Source organism: Leiobunum rupestre, chromosome 4 (assembly GCF_980474605.1).
Source record: "Leiobunum rupestre chromosome 4, qqLeiRupe1.1.hap1, whole genome shotgun sequence".
NCBI lineage: Eukaryota > Metazoa > Arthropoda > Arachnida > Opiliones > Sclerosomatidae > Leiobunum > Leiobunum rupestre.
The window spans coordinates 27,117,577-27,140,689 of NC_143387.1; the positions used below are offsets into that span (position 1 = coordinate 27,117,577).

At 36.6% G+C, this 23,113-nt stretch overlaps 1 protein-coding gene across 1 annotated transcript in view; it reads right to left on the reverse strand.

The window, feature by feature from the left end:
- Positions 1-316: 316 nt before the first annotated feature.
- The window catches only part of CARPB (Carbonic anhydrase-related protein B), a 150,993-nt gene continuing 128,196 nt past the window's right edge, over positions 317-23,113 (reverse strand). The window contains exons 8-10 of the mRNA XM_090171781.1: positions 20,921-21,052; positions 4,492-4,534; positions 317-668 (exon numbers count right to left, since the gene is read on the reverse strand). Coding sequence (XP_090027907.1) covers positions 643-668; positions 4,492-4,534; positions 20,921-21,052 — 201 coding nt within the window. The 3' untranslated portion in view covers positions 317-642. The remainder of the gene's footprint in view (positions 669-4,491; positions 4,535-20,920; positions 21,053-23,113) is intronic.

Here is a 23,113-nt window from a genome sequence, read left to right on the forward strand (position 1 = left end):
GAAGTTAAGGAATTAATCGATCAACTAGAAATTGTTAGCCACTTTACGGTTTAAAGACGCGTCATTTAGCAAATTCTGTCCGGTATTTTTCACCTTATTTCAATTAATAAATTACAGGTTAAATAATAACTTGAAATTAGCATTTAATTAAGTTACAGCTTCCGACTAAACAGTAGAGGGATTAAGCAAAGCACCATACACGTTTTAACGGGAACTCTACATACTGACAACTTAGCGCCGCGAAAGCTCGTTCGTGACTTCACTAATGAAGAGAAGGCGCCCCCCTGCCGTCGCTATGTCTGATTGAAATAGCCAAAAGAGAAACAAACAGACGGTTTTTGGAATTTTCATTTCCTCTTACCTCTCTGCCGGAATTTTCCCATTTCCCCCGCATTGACGCTTCTCCGCTCATTTTGCCGCTTTTTTTAATTCATCTTGACTTCATCTTTTTTCCTCTTTCATTCTCCTTGTGTGTCTGTTTTATTCTCTCACTCTCCTTCGAACAGATTGGAGGAAATCCCCCTTCAAAACGAACCAGTCGAACGTGGCAGTTGATCCCAGCTTGCAACGACGGACCATGTCTTCCGGCCGTACTGCCTTCTTCGACTGACGGCGAACTCGGGTAATCTATCGCATTCTAGGCTATGGTTTCCATAATTTAACGTTGGCTGTCACGAAAGAGAAAGAAAAGGCGAGAGATTATTCAAACTCAGCTCACCGAATTTTCCAGCCGCCTCCCTCTCAAACGGAGAAGACGCTATCTTTGACTTTCTGTCGGATTTACTCAATTTCATCTTTTGTTTTCTTTTTCTTTTTCATTTTAAAGGATTTGAATTTTCAAAGAGCCTCACCAGTGGGCTGCGGCCCCAACGTATATCTACGTACATCTTATTAATAAAAGTCAAGGCTATACAGGTGCGAAGTATTAAATGTATACTTCGACCTTTTCATTGTGAAGTAATAACCCGAATGTTTTTAAGAAATATTGCCTAAATTTATTGCAGCAAAATTATAAGTCTGTAACAAATTAATGCGGGGGGAGAGGCACAGAAAAAAATTTGTATCAGAAAATACTCTAATAATATACAGTGTGTTTCAAAAGGTTATGCAAAAATTTTAAGGATTTTCCTACGATGGGTTAAAAGAGCGCCAGAGAGCTTCAAAGTGCGGCCTACTAGCCCCTAGAAGTAGGCTGCAACAAGAGCAAAACCAAGCAGCAGGGACTTTAAATACTGTTTAAGTTTATTTTTTTACGCTGGTTACCTCGATTTGTTTACAAAATCCTTTTTTACCTACCACACGAACCCAAACCTTAATGTTCGCATTTCCCTGCTGCTTGATTTGATTTGATCAAGCAAATCGAGGTACGTTACTTTCGAAATAAATTAGATAAAAAGAATCCTTGACTCTTATTGCACTAGACTAACTAATTACTTAATTTAACCTTCTTCGTAGTATATTTCAATTATTAAATTATTTTTCCATTTATTATCTATATAAAACTAAAAACTTGTTTTATCAAAATGGTTTTTGTTTGACTTGCTTGACCTTTGCAACCAGGCCCGTCTTAAGACCTTTCGGGGCCCTGGGCTAAATTATTTCTTAAGACCTTTGCAATGCCCAACGGTTAGCCTTTGTTTGTCCGTTGTCTAAATTCAACAACAGAATAATCAAACCAAAACTTTTAATTTCAAAAGTATAAAATACATTTTTTAGGTTTTAGAAATTGTTGGTACCGTAGGATACGCGATGTGTCAAATTACTTTATACGTAACTAAAAGATACATAATATTAAATTAGCATAAATAATATTTAACAAACTAAAACCTTATCCCTAAAGTAGAGACTGTATGGCTGGCATTTCCGGGGCCTCAAAACTGGCGGGGGCCGGCGGGGCCCCTGGGCTGTAGCCATTTAGCCCTGTTTGCAACGGAAAGATTAATAAGCATTAGACGTTTTTGACCAATGTTATTCGAAGTTATCGTCCTTTCGTTTTGAGCAGACTCTTCAGAAACACCCTGTATATTTTTCGAAATTTATAACTGCTATAAGAAGAGCCTGGCTTACATCTCTCAAAAGCGTATTTCATGACGTTTGGAGGAGGTGGTTATCGCGTTCTCTTCACGACGCGACGCGATGTAAGAAACTTATCGGCTCTCTATTCTCTTTGGTTTATATTCGGTTGAGTTATCATCAGCCAGCTTTGAAAGATTATAAAGTCGGGATTTTTAAAGAATTTATAGTCGTGCCAAAAAATAGGGGCAGCATTAAGTGAAATCTTAATAGATTGCTCCAAAGAGCCAATATGAATTATTATTTCATCGCTGCTTGAAATGGATTTCTTTAATCCCATCTTCCAACGATTTTGCAAAACGAAATTAAGCTATTAATGGATGATTCGAATTTTGTCAGTGCTTTTTCCGAGATAACGTATGAAAAATCGATAAATTTTCTAGTGTTCACTTCAATAAATTTGTTTTTAAATGTGAATTTAGTGTTGATTGAATAAAAATGACTGTAAAACTGGGTTTCGAAAAATTAGGTCATTCTCGTGAAATTAAATTATTTAACATTAAATTGAACTTGATTTTCAACGCGCCTTGTATTGTAGATAATCAATTAATCTTTTAGTGAAAAAATTTGTTCAGTTTTTAATGTTAAAGGGAATATAACCTGCAAAGCAATCTTTACAGAAGACCCCTTGATTTTTTCAAATTACCCTGTACAGTGGCGCCAAACATTTTTAAAGCCAAAGGCAAGTTTGGTCAGAGCTGCAAACGTTGGTGTTCCACACCAAATACCTGAGGTTATATTCCCTTTAAGCAAACCACTAATTCGTGTCTGATTCAATTACTTTCGGCTTCTATGAAGAATGGAATAAGATAATTGATTGAAAAATGTCTTTAAATGGTGTGGATATTTAATCGCTTCAAAGTCGAACCTTTTGGAATATTGGAACGTTCAGTCGGAGACAAGCGTCCTGACTCACCTGAATTGAAATCTAGTTGGGAAATCGTAGAAACAAATTTTACGTTATACTCCAAACGTTTCCATTCTTTTGAATTTTGTTTAGCTTCAAAAAATATTTTTAACTTAAATTCATTTCCGGTTTTTTAAAGAATAATTAGAAAGCATATTAGTTTAACCAATTTTTAAGAACAACGGTTTATGACCAGTTGAGCTTAATTTAAAGCTTTCAATTAATTATTTCATAAATATTAAAAATGAGTACTTATTTTATTAGGTGTACATTGCGCTAATAAGCTGTAAACATCTATAAAGTGTGTATTTATTCTTATGTTACACAAGTAACGAGATTGGAATTGCGGGATTTAAAATTCTAATCCCTCCGCATTCAAAACATTTTATAAGGATTCCAAAGATCTAGACCAAACTTGAATTTAGATCTGCGCAATTTTGAATTGAATGGTTTTGGTATTCCAATTTTAACCAACATTTATATAAGGGAATTAGTAATATTAATATTTAATTATTAATTATTTTAAATATTTTAATAATTATTATTTAAATTTGTCCATCAAAGTGTTTGACTTTGCTCGATAAAACGATCAAATTTGCCAACCTAGGTGCTTTTTTTAATAAAATTTTGGAGTGAAATATTGTCAAAGTTGAACGAAAAAGTATGCTCTGAGTGTGGTGAGACTTTGCACATATATGGGTATGTAATATTGATACTCCTAAATGGAAGATTTGGTATGGTATTGGTGAGCAAAGTGAATGTTGGTTTATTGGGAGATTATAAAAGGATAGTGAGTTACTTTTACGAGAGTTCATTATGTGGATTAAGGAACACGAATTTAATATTAAATAATCAACAAAACGAAGCTTTCTCCAAAATTCCATCCACCTGAAAGATAATCCCAAATGTCACATCCATAAAAAATCACCCTCAAATTCTTCCAGAAAATCGTTGGAGACCCAGAACGGATAGAAATTTATACATTTTTCTATTCTTGGTGCTATCGTAACGAACAATAGAATAATTCCAAAGATAAATACCGCTCTTACCTCGAAGAGATCCTATTTACAGTATAATTTGTCACAAATATAACAAAGAGTAATTGCCTACTAATTTAAAAAAACCAGCTATTATCCGTCTAGATACCCTAACGCTTATAAGAATTACAATATAAAAAGCATTGTTATAAAAAGTGCAACGAAAGAATACCAATTACTAATAACGCCACCTCCGCGTATTTTTAAATAAAACCCATCATTACAATCAAAGTCTGCTACGAGAGAAAGATAAAAAAAAAGCTCTTTCATTGTTACGAAGCCAGCTCGATTGAGGCCTCGCGCGGAAAGAAATCTATATAGTTTGCCCTTAAGTTTCAAAACTCGGTTGGATACGCGACTCTTCCCTCAACTTAATGATTCATTTGATTGATAAAAGAAACGCGCTTAGCCTATCATAAAAATCGATAGCGAGTGTTTCTATTTCCCCTCCGCCTTCGTTATTCTATCACTTACCTTCGTAGTACATTTCTCTGCTCATAGACGGGCACTGAGATACCTGCGGGGGAGAAGAAAAAATGGTTTTAGAACGCAATTAGGGGTTCTGTGTTCCTCTTAAGACGGGCTCTCTCCGGTGGATACGATATTAAATCCTGAGCCAATTAAGTATTCATTAGTGGGGCGAACCCGCTCCAAAACACGGCGTTAAAGGAAAAAGTATTGATTACAATCTCGTGACTAGAATGGGCCCAATTTAAGATTTTTTTTGCCGAGCGAATACCGGATTTTTTTTTATCATCGTAGTAAAGTGTCCTTTAAGTACGTTGTAACATATCTGATTAGTCAGTTTTATACGGTTGAGATTTATATTTGCCTCATCCTACTCTTCGAAAATCTTAAAGAAAGTCGTACATCGTATTCTATTTAATGTGACCAATCAGAGTAGTTTTTTCAAGTGTAGATAAGCCCTTCGAGATAGCTTGTTAATACGCAACTAGAGGGCAAAATTGCTTCCGGGTTTTTTATTATTAAAATTCTAATTTATTTGATAATCACTAGCTAGCGATATTTTCTACAATAAAATGTTGCTCTTGATAAACCAACGTTACGCTTTTCCTTGAACAGCGGTGTATTGCCCCTGCTCATTCACTAGTTTTTCCATTGTATATAAGTTCATCATATCATCATCTAACGTATCTCTGTTTACATTTTACTGTTTTCTTTATTTATTTTTATTCAGTGTATTTTACCATATTGTACCGGTAGAGTCATTGACTCCTCCCTGTTAAAAAAGGGACCATTGTAATTTATGGACGGTATTAAAGTCATTCATTCATTCATTGCGTGTAGAACACTTCTACAGGGGCTAGTTGGTCAATAATAGACATAACGAACGTTGAAATTTAAAGGTTAAAAACCGAATGCGATTCGACGTAGCGAATTCGATATTTCAGCTCGGCTTGTAATTTTTACTTCCGATAATGATCTATCCGTATACCTACAGTGACTGCAAAGGTGAATTTATTAAGGGGGGGCTTTCTTGAGGTTCAAAGGCTCAAAAACATTTCAGTGTCGTTTTAGTCAACGCTATATCTCAACAATTAGTTAACCGATTTTCGTCTAATTTTGAATATAGGTAGATATAAATGATCAGTTTATTGTAACGGATTCAGAATTTTATTATTTGACCTCTAACACGCGATGTTTCAGATGGGTCAAGGAGCAAAAGGGAAGCTTTAGATATACGATAAATGGAAAGAGTAAAATTGTAAAGATTTATTTCCATTTCGTTTATTTTTTAAACACAAAAATCGGTGAGGATGCCTTTCGGTAGCCAGTTGAAAATCCCGATAAACACTTTTGGAAACCTACCTTAATCCGTTAAATTAAAATCCAATATTGCAACCAAGCTGCCTTGGAGAACACTCGAAAAACTTTTAATGGCATTTGTCTCCTCAACGATATTTTTCAACATTTACTAAACCGATTTGTATGAAATTTTCGCGTAGATACAATTAACTTACAAGGAGACGACTCAAGGTGTAACGCACCGATTTAGTTCAAACTCGAAGGTTTGGTAGACCTTCATATAACATGAAAAACCCTAAAGGGAATTTATTCAATGGGCAACCGTTTTGCCATGGCAACCAAAAATGTTTTTGACAACACAAAATGGAAATTTTCCCATTGAAAATAACCTGGGAATCTGACCAGTTTTAAAAATTTTAATTAATTTCGAACTATTTCATAATTTTTTTATTTATATTTTCTATTTTAAGCATTTTCAAAAAATTAAATTTTTTAAAATTGGTCAGATTCCCATGTTATTTTCAATGGGAAAATTTCCATTTTGTGTTGCCAAAAACATTTTTGGTTGTCATGGCAAAACGGTTGTCTATGGAGACATTTCCCTTTAGGGTTTTTCAAGATACATGAAGGTCTACCAAACCCCCGAGTTTGAACAAAATCGGTGCGTTACACCTCGGGCCCTCTCCTTGTTAGTTAGCTATATCTTTAATACGGTTTTTAAATGTTGCTATACCATGGTTAAAATTATTTAAAAGACTAGATTTTAATAATTTACCTGTGAGCTTTAATATTTGACAAGACATTTTAAGTCTGTGGAAAATTCTGAAACTATTCTAATGAAATTTGCACGAATTATGGACTATGAAATTACACAGCTAATGCTGAATCTGCGTCGTAAAAAGGGTTAAAACTGCCGAATTTATGATATTTCATATTTCAGATGAAAAGTACATTAATATTTTGAATCTACTGGAAATGTTCCGAATTAACGAAATTATTGTTTGAATATTTTTACATTCTGATTTCTTTATTTATTTATTCAAGTTCGAAGTAAGAATTAACGAGATTCTCTTAACGGCTATAAATATTGCTTTATCAAAAACATTCTTAAGCCCCATTTTCATGCTCGCTGGTAGCGGGTAAAAATCGACAAAATCCGCTTCCGCTACACACTTTTTCACTTTCCACGTCGATCTGTTTCAAACAGATATCTTAGCTTTATTTTCACGCTTGCGAGTGGCGGATGCGAATTTTGATGATTTTTATCCGCTACCAGCGAGCATGAAAATGGGGCTTAAAACATCGAAAATTCTGCGCGTATTTATAAATTTACCACTACGATAATCAGCAGCTTTTTATTTTAGATCGAAACATTATTGGAATTATTTTTAAATTTTGGAATGATCTTTTTTACAGACGACTTTTTCTCTTTAAAATCTTCCAAAACCAAAGGCCTATAATCATCAATTCTATTTGCAGAAACCATCAAAACTACCTAAAATTAAAAAAATTTAAAAATCGTTTAACAAATGTTTTAATTAAAATATTTTCCCCCATTATTTTTCGCAATTCATAGTTTTTTGATAGAACACTATAATAGGTGTTTCTATAAAGTACGGGAGGTCACGGGTTAATGTTTTTCTACGTCACTCGCTATAGTTATTGAAAATAGAGAACACGCGCGGTTGTCGATAAAGTTTGTGGAATTCGAAGTCCACGTGCGAAACGCGCGGGCCCATAAAGTACTGTAAAGCTTAAGCTCGTAGCGCGGATAAAAACCATTTTATACTTTAATTTTTTCATTGTTCTATTTTATGGAAATACCTATTACGTTCGTTTAGTAATTGTTCTTCCAGGATAAAATACAACTAAAGAAAACCAACCGGCAATTTAATAATGTCTATTTATAATAAAACGCGTGGGTTTCAAGTTGTCTTTCACTTCAGCCCCCAGAACACACTTTCATCATCCCGTACCTCCATTGCCTCCGCAGATTTCTTTGGCTATTTATAATATTCGTTCTTAAGCGTATATACAGGGTGGAAGCTTCAGCCGTGGTCCAGCCTCGGAACTTCTCCTAGTACACCAGAGTGCTGCGGGTCGAACACTTCTACAGGCGCTGGTATTCCACAAATAGACCAATGGCATAATTATAAGCGCATCTTTGTCCAATCGCCCGAAAAAGCATTTGGAGGATGCGTTTCTAATTCTCCCATTGGTCTATTTTTGGCCTACCAGCGCCTGTAGAAATGTTCTACCTGCGGCACTCGGGTGTACTAGGAGAAGTACCGAGGCTGGACCACGGCTGAGGCTTCCACCCTGTACAATACGCGGAGCTACAAAAAGTGGGGGAAAACGGTAACCTGATATTTATCCCACGCACCACTTCACCGAGGAGTGCATGACCTCGAGCAATTTAACTAACCGAATACATTCAATAACCACCAGCAAGGTCAACTTGTTAGTTTTAAATTTACGATTGTATTATCTCGGCACACGCGACAATTCCTTCGTGACGTCAAAAGCCAAACACGATTTTCAAAGGACCAAAAGATACGTCAGTCAACGGACAGAGTTATTGCTTCGTAGGGTGGGGTCCAGACAACAAAAATAATACGTTAAATTAGACAAAGAAACTTTGGGAAAACGGGAAATTCCGTAGTCGCGAGCGTAGTTTCCGCCTGGGAAGAAAATCTATATTCTTTTGTAATATTTCGGCATTGCGAGCAAGATGTTGGTGGCGCGATCGATGCTTAGAACTAAATCTCGTGGCTACAGTTATTTTCCTCTCTTTGCCCGCGCGGTTGATTAATGGTTGTAAAAAGAGATATTTACGACGGCTGGAAGGTCCGAGAGAGATTCGCTCGTTTCGGCTAAATGGAGTTTTTGTTTAAGTGTCGTGTCATTTAATGTTATAACGCGAAGCTCCGTTAAAGGCGTGGACGGCTTATTGTTTATGAACGAAAGAATGGTTACGCCTTTCGAGATACGCGCTGAATTTAGTGCCTATTTTAGTTTAAGCTTGTTTTTGGTTGTTTTGAATATAGTTAATCGGTAGCCTACAGAACGATTAGTCAGAGCCAATTAGGGCAGCGTTGAAAAAGGGTCGGAAACGTGATAAACTGCGGTTTATGTTGACATTTTTAAATATTTCATTGTTTATTGTTGCGATCGCGAGTTTGGAGATAGAAACAATTCTATAAAATGACATAATTTTGTTTCGAGTAACAACCGTGAGAAATATACAAATCTCGAATGTTTGTTCAGTCCACTAAAAAGAATTTAGGGAATAAATATTACGCGGCACTTTTTAGTGAACTAACATATTTTTGGTTTTTCGTCTTGATTTTTAAAGCATTTCAACCAAGCTAACCCAGGACCCAAGATTTAAAATTGAATAGATTAGAGGCAAAACGTCGAAGTCGAAAATATTACTACAAAAAAGTAAAGCTTGTCAAGATTAAAATATTTAAAATAATTCATCTTTAAGAGTCACTTCTTTAAATGTTTTAATATTACTTAATACGTTGTGAAGATTTCTGGTACCATTAAGGTGTATCTATTAAGTTTATACCAACTGACTATAAAAAAATAGTCGAGTGAGGCTAGTTTTAACGGTTAAAGCTACAAGATTCGAGCCTAAGGGAGTTAGGTGCGTAAACCCCTTTTAAATTCCATTGGTCGAGGATACTCTAAGACCGCTATTTTACTTATACCTAAAAAAGGAAACGATCGAAAGACTCGGCTGCCCCGTCAGCAACCTTCTGGATTTTCTTGACTGTTTTATGTTCTCTGTTTTATGTTCGGCCTTTTTTATGAATGAGCGAGCGATGAACGCCGATGATGACCCGCGGCTACAAATGCACCTATAAGAACGATAACGCTACTTGTGGCTGCTTTGGTCGATAGACCTTTAACGTTCCAAGATGGCGAGGGATACTTCAACAAACTGGTGGATAGTTTGTAAACCGTATGACGCACCAGGGAAATTTCCGAAGGAGGTTGGATTCTGGAGGAAAACAAACCTTGGTTTTATCATCTTTCAAAGACGACGTTCATGGATTTACAACTTCACGTCTGTCTCAAAACATTCACTCGCAAGCAAAATTAATTTTTCAAGTCACAAACAAAACGAAATGCCCTTAGCTTTGTAGTCACCTAATTAAACCTTATGAAAACTTTCTATGTTTTTCTATAGAACATTATAAAGTGCTTTAAGGGGTTGTAAAGTTTTCTAAGTCTAGTGAAAAATTCTAGAGAATTTCTGTAGAATTTTTTAAAGACACTTCTTACTACACGTTTAGTAAAATATTTCTATAGATAACTTGAGAAAAATCTTTAGAAAATATTTTTAGGGCGTTAATTTTTTCTTTTGGTAGAAAAAATAAGGTATTTCATAATTCACCTGAATTACGATTTTGTGTTATTTTTAATTTATTTCTAAATTTAGTTAGTCTATTATCTTTGAAATTTTTAATACATGTGCATGCCTTATGACCTTAAGTCTAGTTATACTGTTCGCCAATCGATACGTTTTTCGGTCATATTTGCTGCACACAATTGCGAATATTTGATAGAAATTGTCTAAAAATGCGAATTGATTGCATTGTTTTACAAGTTAGGTAAACAAAAAACGGTGAAAGATTTCTGAACGTTGCGCAGCTTTTCTAGTTAATTTCCTTCTAGAACACAATTTATGTCGCAAAGAAAGAGTTTATTTTCGAGTTTGACTTCCAAACACTTATTAACACGTTAATTTAAATTAAATATGACGTCCTTGGTCGTTTCTTCATATTCCAGAATATGTGTACACTAATATTTCTAAAGATATTCTTTCGAAAAATGTAAGGGTATTTCTAGAGAAAATCTTTATAAAATTCTATAGGAAAACCCAATATTTTTCTTAAGAAAAAGGGGCCAATATTCCGAAATATTCTTTAGGATAATCTAAAGGAATTCTTTAAAAATTTACATTTAAATTTCCTTTAGAAAACCGCAGAAAATTTTCATAAGGGAACTTTTACCTAACCAAACTTTTGCCAAACTTAAGTACTTAACCTTTACCTAAAATAACCTTACTTAATATTTACCTAACCTAACGTAACCCAGCCTTGAATAACCTTTACCTAACGTAACCTTACCTGATCTTTAACTAACCTAACATTACCTTACCTAACGTAACCTCACCTAATGTTTACCTAACCTAACTTTACCTCACCTAACGTAACCTAGCCTAGCCTAACCTTTGACTAACCTAAACACTATCTAACATTTGTCTAACCGAACTTAGCCTAATCTAACGTTTCTAACCGAACTTAACCTAATCTAACGTTTATCTAACCGAACTTAACCTAATCTAACGTTTATCTAACCGAAAAATATTAACCAAAACAATGCGAAAAACTACGCCTATAGCAATCAATTATCGAATATCTTAGACCGCGAAAAAGAAACACGTTGAATTAATCCGTTTAGACGTTTCTAAAAATGTAGGGACCTTATTTAGTCAGAAACAATTGTGTTTATTCGCATTTGAAAATGATCAGATTTTCATATTTACGCGCGCGATATTTTTGTGGAGAAACGTGAGCGAATTCCTGACAGGACTTTCGTGATCGACGAAAACCAATAGATCTTAAAGAAAACATCATGTTGTTGTTTGATTTCCGTTCGCGAACATTGCTTTCATATTTTAAACCGTACAGTTTACTTTGGTGTAGCGTCAACAGTGTTCGATAATAGCGAAGCTAAACACGGTCTGATTATAGAAACGGGGACGCTTAGATGTATCGTTAAGCTAAATGAATGGCGACATCGCGAGGCTCCCCGGCTTAGCTTAACCTCTCTATTGGCGCGGCTAGCATTAAACCGAAGTTATGATCGAAGAAATCGATACGCCTATTTCCCTTTTTCAAAATGGTACGTAGGGAAAAAATATAATCAAATAGCGGATACGTCTTGTTCGGAACATTTAATAGCTTTTGCCAACATATTATTTATAGCAAATGTTGGCTTTAACTAGGTAGTTCGCGTGCGGATAGGGTTAAAACCGTGGTAGGCCTAACTAGAAAACAGAAAAATAAAGTAATTTTCGTGTATACTTTCTTTTTTCAGTCCGACATTCAAACGATTACTTATTTTACCAAAGCGTATACCTCCGTCCGTAGCTTGGCGCGTATGGAAAACAGCGACTGAAAAGTTTGCCCGTATATTTTCGGTTAAAGTAAACAAGTTTTTTTTAGTTATTCTCGGAAGCGGCATAAAGGGGTCGAAATCCTTCTCGGCATTCCGAATAACGGCAATTCCGTAAAAAGCCTCTTTGAAGAAATAACCAGATACAGCGGCTTTATCGGCCAAAGGGGACAATTTCCGTTCTATTCTCCGGGCGTAGAGACGCGAGAAGGGCCGAGTCCGACGCTTCCTCCTCAGCCTTTCTCCGTCTCTTCTACGCGTTGTTGTTTGGGCGGACGTGGCCGGAGCGTTCGGGAGGCGCGAGAGTTGGCCATCATCTCTCCGGAATCTGCTCGCTATCGATAATAGATCTATAAAAATTCTCACAAACACAAAAGGGAATCCCCGTTCGGAGGAACTGTTTTTGCTTCTCTTTTATCGCTACGAGGACTCGCTTTCGATCGAGTGAGTGTGTTTGTTGGCTTCGTTGCATTTATTTCTAGTTAACTGGCCACCGTCAGTTTCACGCCGACGAATAATGCGTCTTATCTATCTTCTACAGAAACAGTTTGTCTACGCTATTGGCTACACTCGAGTTATTCAGCATTTGCGCACGTTCGTACCGAGAACGTATTGACGAGTCTGAGAACGAGCGAACATTACCGCGATATAATAATCAGTTAGGCACAGCCCTACTCCCAAGTCAACGAGCGACTTTTAAAAGCCTTTAATTCAGGTGGCCGGGTTACAATGCGTAGGAGGGTGGGGGCAAGCCCTTCGTGCCACGCGAGCCAACAGCTTTGTTTTTAGGGCACCGCGCCATTGTTAGACAGATGCTACGTTATCTTGACTATAAGATGTGGGCTATGCTATGTTATGATATCTTCGGTATTGCTATATAGGTTTTGGCTATGTTTCATTTGGTACTTTCACGGCACCAATTTTCTTATACAGGGTGTTATTTGTAATAATCAGCTAGGCTAATACCCAAGGCACCACCTTAGGCCCAAATCATTTAGCGACTTTCAATGCCTTTTAAATTTAAGAAAAATAGGAGATTCGAGGTTTTATTGAATATTTTGATTTTCTTGACCTCAAACATCCGGCTGATTTCACCTTCTTGGAGATTTCAGAGTTTGACCTTGACAGTCCTTAAACTATAAATGCAATGAACGATTTCGACAATTGGCGCGTTGATTAACGGATATTATTTACGCGGTAAGGGTTTATTTTATGCGCCGACAAATATTATAATTGTTAACCTGAATTTTTATTGGTATTTTATACGGTGTTGGTCCATTTGATCGAAAAATATGTGATTGACAGTCGATCATTATACGTTGCAATTGATCGAAATTCCATTTGATCGAATCCCATTTGTCATTTGTTTCATAAGATCGAACCTCCAAATGATCGAATACTATTTGATCGAATTCAAAAGTATTTATAGTACCAGTTGGTATGTTTTTATTTTACCGAATGTCAATATGAAGTGCAGAAGGAATAATGATGGAATAATTCATTGCTTTAACTGTATTAAGCCACAAAGATGAAGAGATTTTTACTTGATACACTATATGATGGAATTTTTTATGACATCGACGATAACGGCCCGTTGTTTTTGATATATATAAATAGGGTCAGGTTAGGTTAGGTTAGGTTAGGTTAGGTTGATGTACGCGCGCCGTAGGCGCTTATGCACCGTTGCCTTTTCAATTTACTCCCAAAAACTAGTAGTTTTACCCTACAGTAGCTTTCGATCAAATTTAGTTCGATCAAATGCCATTCGATCAAATGGAAATTCGACCAAATGGGACCCGTTCGATCATTTGGGAATCGATAAAATAGACTTAAACCTTTTATACAGCATAAAATTGATCACCATTCTTTCAAATAATAATAATAATAATCAGCTAGGCTAATACCCAACGCACTACCTTAGGCCCAAGTCATCGAGCAACTTTCAATGCCTTTTAAACAGGTGGCTTTTAAACAATGCGTAGGAGGGTGGTGGCAAGCCCTGCATGCCACGCGAGCCAACACTCACTATTACAATAAACCTCTTCAAGTTTTTATGGAAAAGGAAAACCGAAGAACTCGAGGAAAAACCCCTTTACCCAGTGGGCAGATAATTTGCAAACTGTAAGCTTTCACTCAGTGCCACAAGCTGGGAACGAACCCGGCTCCTCTTGCTGCGAGGCGAAAGTGCTAACCACTCCCACAACCCACCATATAAATGAGAAGCTTCAGCCTTTTGCATTCAAAAAACTATGCCCCGCGGGAAACTCTTACGAAGGCTTAAACCCGTTCTTAGGAATTAAGGGGACCCCTAAAGCTAGCCCCCCTGCGCATTGCGGGGTCTACGGGGGCCCTATTTACACCACTGGACAAAAGTGTTTTAAAAAGACTTATGCTCAAAAATACAATTTTTACGTATTTATAAAAGGAGAATGGACATGAGAACAAGCAAACAGGAATTACTACATCTCAGTGATATAAATGATAACGAAGCAAACTTAAGCTAGTGTTAATTAGTACCATTAGTTAAAGTGCAGTAAAGTGTTCACTAAAGTATTCATCATTAGCAGTACAACGTTAGCAGGATAGGGAGAGGGTATAACTTAGAATTTTAACCTTTCGATTTTAAAGTAAACGTTTTAGTAAGCTTTTTGCTTTAACTGTATCTGAACATGAAAGTGTTAAACCACATGAAAGGCTAAAACAAAACTATGCTTGCCACGAGTCAAACCAAACTCTTGGTACAGCCCCGCGTTAGCCTATACGTTTAAATGGGCTCTTGGTACGCAGTATCGCGTGTACCGGTTCACTTCCGGTTCTGGTTTTCGCCGACTGCGTAAAAAACCAGGGCCCATGCGCATTCGTAATTGTAGTGGGAAAATAACGCCGAGACATTTTAAGCTACCATTAGGAGGCGACGAAAGGAGGTTGACCGTTATAAATATCAACTGTCGCAATAATGCCAGACACTATTTATATCCGTGATCAATGCGAGAGCGAAGACCGAGATATAATCCACCTTCCCACCCCACACTCATACACAGACAGTACCACAAGGGCCACTGCAAAATACATATATATATATATATATATATATATATATCTGTCTCTCTCAAGCCACGAGCCAAAAATTCCCGATTTGGAAAATGTCGCTCTGCCCACGACTCGAAATTCCGAACACGTTCTCGCGCTCCGACGTCGGAAAAAAAGACAATAAGTATAAGAGAGCCTCCAAGAGAGCCCCACCCCTCCCTCCCTTCCAAAAATAGCGTAAAAAAACCTTTAGAATAAAAAAAAAGGATTCATTCGTCAAAGAAAACAATACGGGAAAAGCTCCAAATCCAAATTTCACACGCTATCTTTTTTCCAAATAGACTATTTATCCGCGTCCAGATTAGGTTCCTCTTGAATTTCTGTAAATTACCAATTATTAACTACCACTAAGAATTTTAGATTCTAATTAACTTCGTACAATTTTAAAGAAGTTAAATGGAAAAGTTTTTTATCTAATTAATTTTAAACCATAATTTATAAATAACGGACGTCCGAAGATTTCATTGAAACTGTAAGTGATAGGTATGATGAAAAAGCTTATAAATCTAACCAATTTAGAACTAGATTTTAAATAAAAATTATAAAAAACTAATAAGGTAAAATTGAGATTGTAAAGATTGTAAGTGAAATGGAATCATGAAAACTAAAATTGATATAGAAAAAGTTACGTAATCTTACATGTACTTTAATTTTTTCAGAATAATTTAAGCCGCCTAATTTTAGACTTTAAAACGACAAATCGTTTGATTTCAACTGAGCTAACGGCTTGTCTGAAATTAACGAAATGCGTAGCAGCGTTGCCAGTTCCTGAAACTCAAATTATCGTACAGGAGCCTAAAAATTATTGATCGTGAAATCAAATTTTTTAAATACTCTTGAAAACACTTGTTTAAAAGTCGCAGTTTTTCAGATAATTTTAAAATTATAGTACATTATCGTACGCCCAAACTGAATTATCAAAAAATGCGTACTATATATTACGCCATTGAAAATATCGAACGTCCAAAAAATTAACTCAAAATTATCGACGTGTACATTAGTTATCGTACGTCTGGCAACGCTGATGCGTATTCAGGTACTATAAAAAAGCCAGCAATCGATTAACGCTAAAAGATTTTTTGTTCTCAGTAAACCTACAACTAGAAATATCAAAAAATGCGCAAAAGAACGAATGGGTGTGTCTTAGTAATCAAAACAGAGAAAATTAAAATCATATAATTAACCAATCAGCTGCATTAGACCTATTACTATTATTAGATTTTGTCGCTTTTTAAATACCCTTATTTATTCAATTACCTTATACACTAATACGATTTCATTATATCACCATTTACAGTCGGAGTTAGTGTCGTAAGTCGGAAAATGACCGAGGCCTTTTTTCCGGAAAATTTTCCGTATTTTTCCGACAAAAATAAAAAAGTTTCATTCCATGATTAGTCTAATATATTGTTTGTAAATTTAAATAAAGCGGCATTTTCGCCTCATTTTTTCGAATCTAAAAGTAAAACTAAACCTTTAGACTGTTATTAGACGTTTTATATCGATAAAAAGTTAAAAAAATTAAAAACCCTTAAGAAGTAATTTTATTTTAAATTTTTGGTTTTTCCGATTTGCGGAAACTTTTATGGAAAATTTTCCGCATTTTATTTTCCGGAAAATTAACCACACTAGTCGGAGTCCACCTTTATAATCAGTTTCATTGAGAATGACGTAACCATCGTGTAATTAAGTCAAATTCATAAGTCTCGTTCGATGAGAAACGGGTGGATCAAACCAAAAATGGAATGCGGGGGGTGATCAAACAAAAATAAGAAGTGACGTAGAAAATGCCATAAAAGTCAGGGTCTATGGTCGTTTATAACGCCACTACGTCGGACCCAACACGCGCGGATATCGGCGATTGGATCCCGTTTACTGGCTCTCTCGCGGAGAGTGAGAGTACGATAATGAAATGGAATATATCCGTTTCCTTACTCTTTTTATTAAGCGATCGAAATTTGCATAAACGTTAACTACTTTTAGCCCCTTCCCCCTTTATCCTATTTCTTTCGGTTACGTAGAAAAGATATAATGACTTTGCGGGGCCGAGAAAACCACGCGACCCTTCGTTTCTTTTTAAACAACCCCCCCCCCCCTATTCCCGTGATTAAAAGACTCACGGGCTACGCCAGCGGTGCTTACGATACAAGCTTTAAATTGTAAATGATGGTACTTTCTTATTATAGAAAGATTATGAAGAAAAATAACGAACGGTCCTTCTAAAGATGCAATTTGTCAAAGAAATTGCTTTCACGGAAAAACTGGGGTACGAATAGTATGACAACTCACTAACGTGAGTTTAAAAAATACTGAACGTTTAACGGGCGGGGGGGAAGACAATTTCCGTATTTTCCCCTTCCGACGGCAGCAGGCGCTAAAGCGTCTAACCAATGGAAAATGTACACAAGATAATGCACGACTTTTGACGGAATTCGTTCTCCTTGTGAGGGGTGCTGTGTTTGTTGCTCCTAGCTTTTACAAGTCTACCAGAGGAGTATAGGTTTTTCTAGAGCGCGCGAAGAATATACTAATAAAACTGTGTCTTGTGACGTAAGAGCAACATATTATATATTTTTTTACTTTTAATGCAATTTATAGAAACAACTATTTGAAAATGGGAGTTCTATGCTTTCTAGCAGTAGCGTCGGACCGGAGGTGACGGGGTTATTTTAATATCTGCAAAATATCGCTTTTTATCGAATAGGCGCGTCCATAAATGCCGCTCTCTTTTTCTCCTTCCCCCTAAGCGCCTGCCCGCGAGTCACTGATAAAATAGTCACGTGTTTATGTTAGTTTTATCAAAGAGGTTTGAAAATAATGCAAAAACCTAAAATAATGCGTTTTGCAACAAATCATTTCTCTAAGAACAAAAATTTTAAATTCGAAAATTTGTTCAAAATGGAATTTAACGTATAAAATAAGGTGAAATAAAGCAAAAAAGCGTTCCATCTCACGGAAGGTAGTGACAGTTTTAAAGGTACAAAGAAAATAAATAATATTTCATAAAATTTTCAAGTTTTTTTTTCTGTTTACTGTAACAAAAAAAGCCACGTTACTTTTGAGACACCTTTTTTCGAGGTTGATCCGAGTCCTTCTTGGGGTAGGTAGTCTGTGGTTTTATTTTGTAAGGATAAAGTTGATATCCAGGAGGCGCGTGTGAAATTGAACTATGTCCTGGCTCTCTGTATTACTATTTCTAGGCAAATCGCCGAACAGGTTTTATTTAAGCGTCTATTATACTTCAAATTTGATACACTACCCTATTTTGCTCTAAATTATTAACTTTATTGCCGAAATCAATTTATAAAAAAGTCTAAAAAGATAAACCTAAGACTTTTTGACTTTGAAATTTCTTTTATTAATAATATTTATTTTACAGCCATCGCCTAAATTTTCCAGATGTCCCTAGTTACGTTCATCATCTACTCGAAGGTGCTAGTTCGGTGTACAACTCCCACTTTGAGGTGGATAAAGGTAGGGTGGATAGTGTTCGGGCAAGTGCGTCAAAAATAATATTCTCCTGGACCAAAGAATTGCTATTCTTAAATGATTTTCTTTGACCAACCTAGTCAACATGTAATAATCCTAACCGCGTTCCTTTGGAAATCATTTGACACCCAGTTCAAGAGTCCCTCTGGAAAACACTTATCAACATGAATCTAGGTATCATAATCTAACGGATACCAATTTCTTGTAAGTCGAAAATTAAATCATTTGGAGTTGAAGAATATGAATCAAAAACAGAGCGAAAAGGCGCTCCCTCTCGTACCCCAAGGTTTGAGTCGCCTCGCCCCCTCTAACTTCCGAAAGGTTCCTACGCCCGTGGTACTGGCACACAGTCACTCAGCGTGACTAGACTCGCGTCGGGAATAGAGGTAATTAAAGGCTCCTGCTACTCCAATAAAGCTTTTAGCGGATATTTTCAAACGCTTCGACTGATCAAACAACTATTTTAAATAGTTAACGCAGCTGCGACTAATTGTATGTTTACGTTTAAGCGTTAATACCTAATTAAATAAATAAACCGATTGAACTAGAGTATATAAACGGCCCACTCACTAATTAATATATATTCCTAATTAGCGATCGATAATAACTCGTTCTAAGGGAGCCTCCTCCGGTAAGGAATCATTCAAAATAAGAACAACGGAAAACCTCATTAACCTAATTCTTTAGTTTGAAATTTGAGGAGCGCGTTTCTCTGTTCTATTCGCGAAGACTTCAATGCCTAAAGCCTCGAAGATTTCTCGACTCGGTTGATTTTGAAAGCAATTACGTTCGAAGAATACATCAATACATATTCATCCTTTTAATCTCTTTTGGAAAATTCCACTTCAGACGATTTGACGGGATAACGGACGCCAGAGACATCCGAATGGGACCATCTCGTCGAAAATGCCCTTTCAATTCCTTTTTACCCGCGTTTTCATTCTAATACGACTCGCAGACGCAATTTGCGCGAAATTTAAGGAAAACACTTATTAAGAGCTCCTTTATAGTGGCTGGAATACAATATTATCCGCTCTCAACGTCTAAGGTCACGAAACGTTTATATATACACCGAAAATCAGTTTAAATCTTAATTTTGATTCTCTTCGGAGGATCGCGGCTTTTAAGGTTATTTGCTCGTACGAATTTTAATGGATTTATATAGGATTAAAATATTACAATATGGGATTTTATAGTAATGAACCGACTTGAAGCCTTTCTCATTTTTACGGCCACGACTAAAGCAAGCTCTTGATGATAACGGACTGCCGATCAATACGGGTGTTATTATTAACTCCTGGTTTAGATTCTTTTTTGGCAACTTGACAATTTTGCTCTTAAAAAAATGGAACGTGACGAAACGCTGGTAATTAGAATACGATTAAAATAAGCAGCCCTTTATATAGTGGCCAACGCGATAGACCCCATGAAAAAACTAAATTCCAAATCGTTCTCCGTTTAAACCACTATCCGCTTATTGAGGAGTTGTCTTTTTGGGACGTAGCAGCTATCAGCATTGATGGTTTAGAAGAACCTAATCAATACTACGATGCACCATCCCTTCAATCTTAGTGTCTATGTAACAGTTTTCTTATGTAGTGTATTTTTACAATACATTAGCGAGATTTAATCAAATATAATATAGACCTCGTCCCCTAGATTCGAAATCACTGTCGCGCGTGGTCAATAGAAATTACCCGAAAATATTTGCTCCGTTGTTACCATGGTAACCAACTATAGAGAGCGCCCCCTACAGCAGCTGATGGAGGCCGATTTTTTGGAAGTGGGTAAACGCTTCGCTACAAAACAGTTAATCCGAATTCGAATCTAGGGTTCGGAGCTCCATATTATCTTTAATTTTATTGATATCAGTGCCATCTACTAACCAAAAATGTAAGTCCTACACTTCCAGGTGGTTTTTCGTCTGCCGCGAGATACGCGATATAATTTGATTGATGGCACTTGTAGCTGGCGAAAATACTCACCAACAGCTTGATTCCAATTGAAAGTGTGTACACTTCGGTGTAGAAGCATTTATCCCGTTCCCCCTGAATCCGAAAATCCCTCAATTTAACAAGAAGCTAGAAACCGAACGGCACTAAAACCATTGTTACGGACAAGTACGTAAATAATTGAAATCTCGGAGCTTCGAGGACCCCCTTTGAGGCCCCAAGCGTTATACAACAAACGTCGCGGGCTTAAAAGTTTGTAAAATGGTGTCTTTGTAAATCGAAACGCCGCGCGGAGTAGTCGAGGACTTATCGAAGCGAACGCGAAATGTGCGCGTATGACTGCTGGGACTTGTAGTAATATCTAACAGCGCGTCGAAGCTTAATTGGTTTGTTAGTTTAGAGGCGGCACTTACCGATGATCGTTGAAAGTCGATATTGGTTCTGATGAGTCGGTGTTTGGAGGACTGAATTGGGCGGAAGTTATTCGCCAGAGGCGCTTTCGTATGCGTCACTTCTCCTTGCATCAACTTGCGAAGCGCGAACAACTGCAATCGAGAGAAAACAATTGAGATGTGACAATTATAAACGCGCCAGTCATTACCGTATTTAGCGGAAAGTATTTGAAAGTTTCGTATAAAGAACCCAACAAATTTTTATTTTTAGTTTTGTCATAAGCCGACCAAATATCTAGTACATTTGGCGGAAAGATACTATAGCACGAATTCCCTGTAAATCGGTGGCGGGAATTTCGAATTTGGCCTGTTTACGGTTGAATTTCTAAGTTAACTCGCGCGTGTTATATAATTTTGGAAAATACCGTCTATTGGGTTATATTTCAAAGTGATAATTAACCAAATTAACATAGATAACATTTAAAAATAGTTGTAATAATTTATTTTTAGTACTACAAGTGAGGCATACCTAAAAAAATCCAGGGTAAGTATAGAACGGGTATTGCCGAGATTACCACGTTGACGTACCTAAACGTGCGGTTTAATGATTGTTGAGGAGCGTTATACTAAAAATAAGCTATAATGAAGCTTAAAAATTATAACCTACGTTAAATATTTATTGATCACTTTGAAATTTACGCAATGACGTTTCTAAAACGGATTGAATCAAACGCGTAGGAACTTCTAGGAATTCAACAGAAAATAGGCCAAATTCGAAATTCCCGCCGCCGATTTACCAGAAATCCGTACTAGTATCTTTCCGCCAAATGTACTCCTTATAGCATTGTTTGAAAGAAGCTTTAAACATTTGATTTTAGAGCTCAAATTCAAAACTTGTTACTTGTCAAAGTGCATCGAGTTCTGAGAACTGGTCACTTGTTCTGAGAACTGGTCATATTAATCTTCCAATATCAGTAATGTTCTCAAATTAAAAGATGTTAGCTTTTATTGTCTATCAGCTGAAGGAACATGCACTAGGAAAGTCTAAGGAAGACTATGATGATTATCGTAGAAACGCACGTGGTTTACAGCGGAGATTTGCTCGCGACGTGCTAAGCAGGACTCGGATCCTGGTTAAGCCTCGTCTCGAATGAAAGCTCGCTTACCTCCTCCGCTCTTTTATTGAGCATCAAAAGACGCGATTTTACGCGGAACGTGACAAATTCTACAAGATTTTCTGGGTTTCTTAAATCCATTTGATGATAAGTCTATTTTCTGAAATTCTGAGTGAGGATACTTTATTTTCTTTCCGCGTCTTAGCGACGGCAGCTAGCCAATCGACGAAGTCTGAGCCACTCCCGTTTCTCAGTACGGTGACAATGGATCCTTAGACAATCCAATTGTTTACATTTATTGCGTCCTATTAGTAATTCAGCCCTGAGAATGGTTTTAAAAATCGATTGTTCGGAGTTGGAAACCGTTTCTCACCACTAATTAATAAGCCTTTCTATAAAGTCATTACGCTTGCTGAACTTGTTTTAATGTAACGCTTCCGTCACGAGATACGTCGGAGTTCAGTTCAGTATTGAAGGTTAGATGTTTATAAAAAAGGGCGACTCGTCGAATTTTATTTCGTGTCTTGTATAAATTGTTAAAATGTTCCACGCGCTCTTTAATATTTTAGCGTAAAATGCTCGCGCGTTTTTTTTTTCATTTCTGGGCGCTCGAGCCCATTTACGCTAAAATATCAAGACGCGCTTGGAACTTTTTAACAAGTTGAATAAGACCGAGTTTATGCTAGCGTCTACTGGCTATCATAGTGAAACGTCACTTCTACGTCACGAGTGACGCGCCCGATACATCTAAACAAGAAGGCCAATGTTACTTTATAGAAAGGCCAAAAATTAAATTATTAAATAGTCTGTTTGAAAAAGGTCTTACATAATACATAATTTGATTTAAATTTCGATAAAAATAAATATGGTCTCTTATTGCGAGCATATTCGAGTAAAAACTTGTGACTTTTTTGGACCAATTGACCTCTAAACTTTTCAGAATTTATTATATTTTAGATGTACGTAATATGGCGGGGACGTGTGGTATTTTTAGGCATGGTTGTTACCTTAGATTATGCTTAGTAAGTCTGACATTCAGATTTGATCAGATTCATTTTGACTTGAATATTTTCTCTATAAAATAAGTTACGCTTGCTGA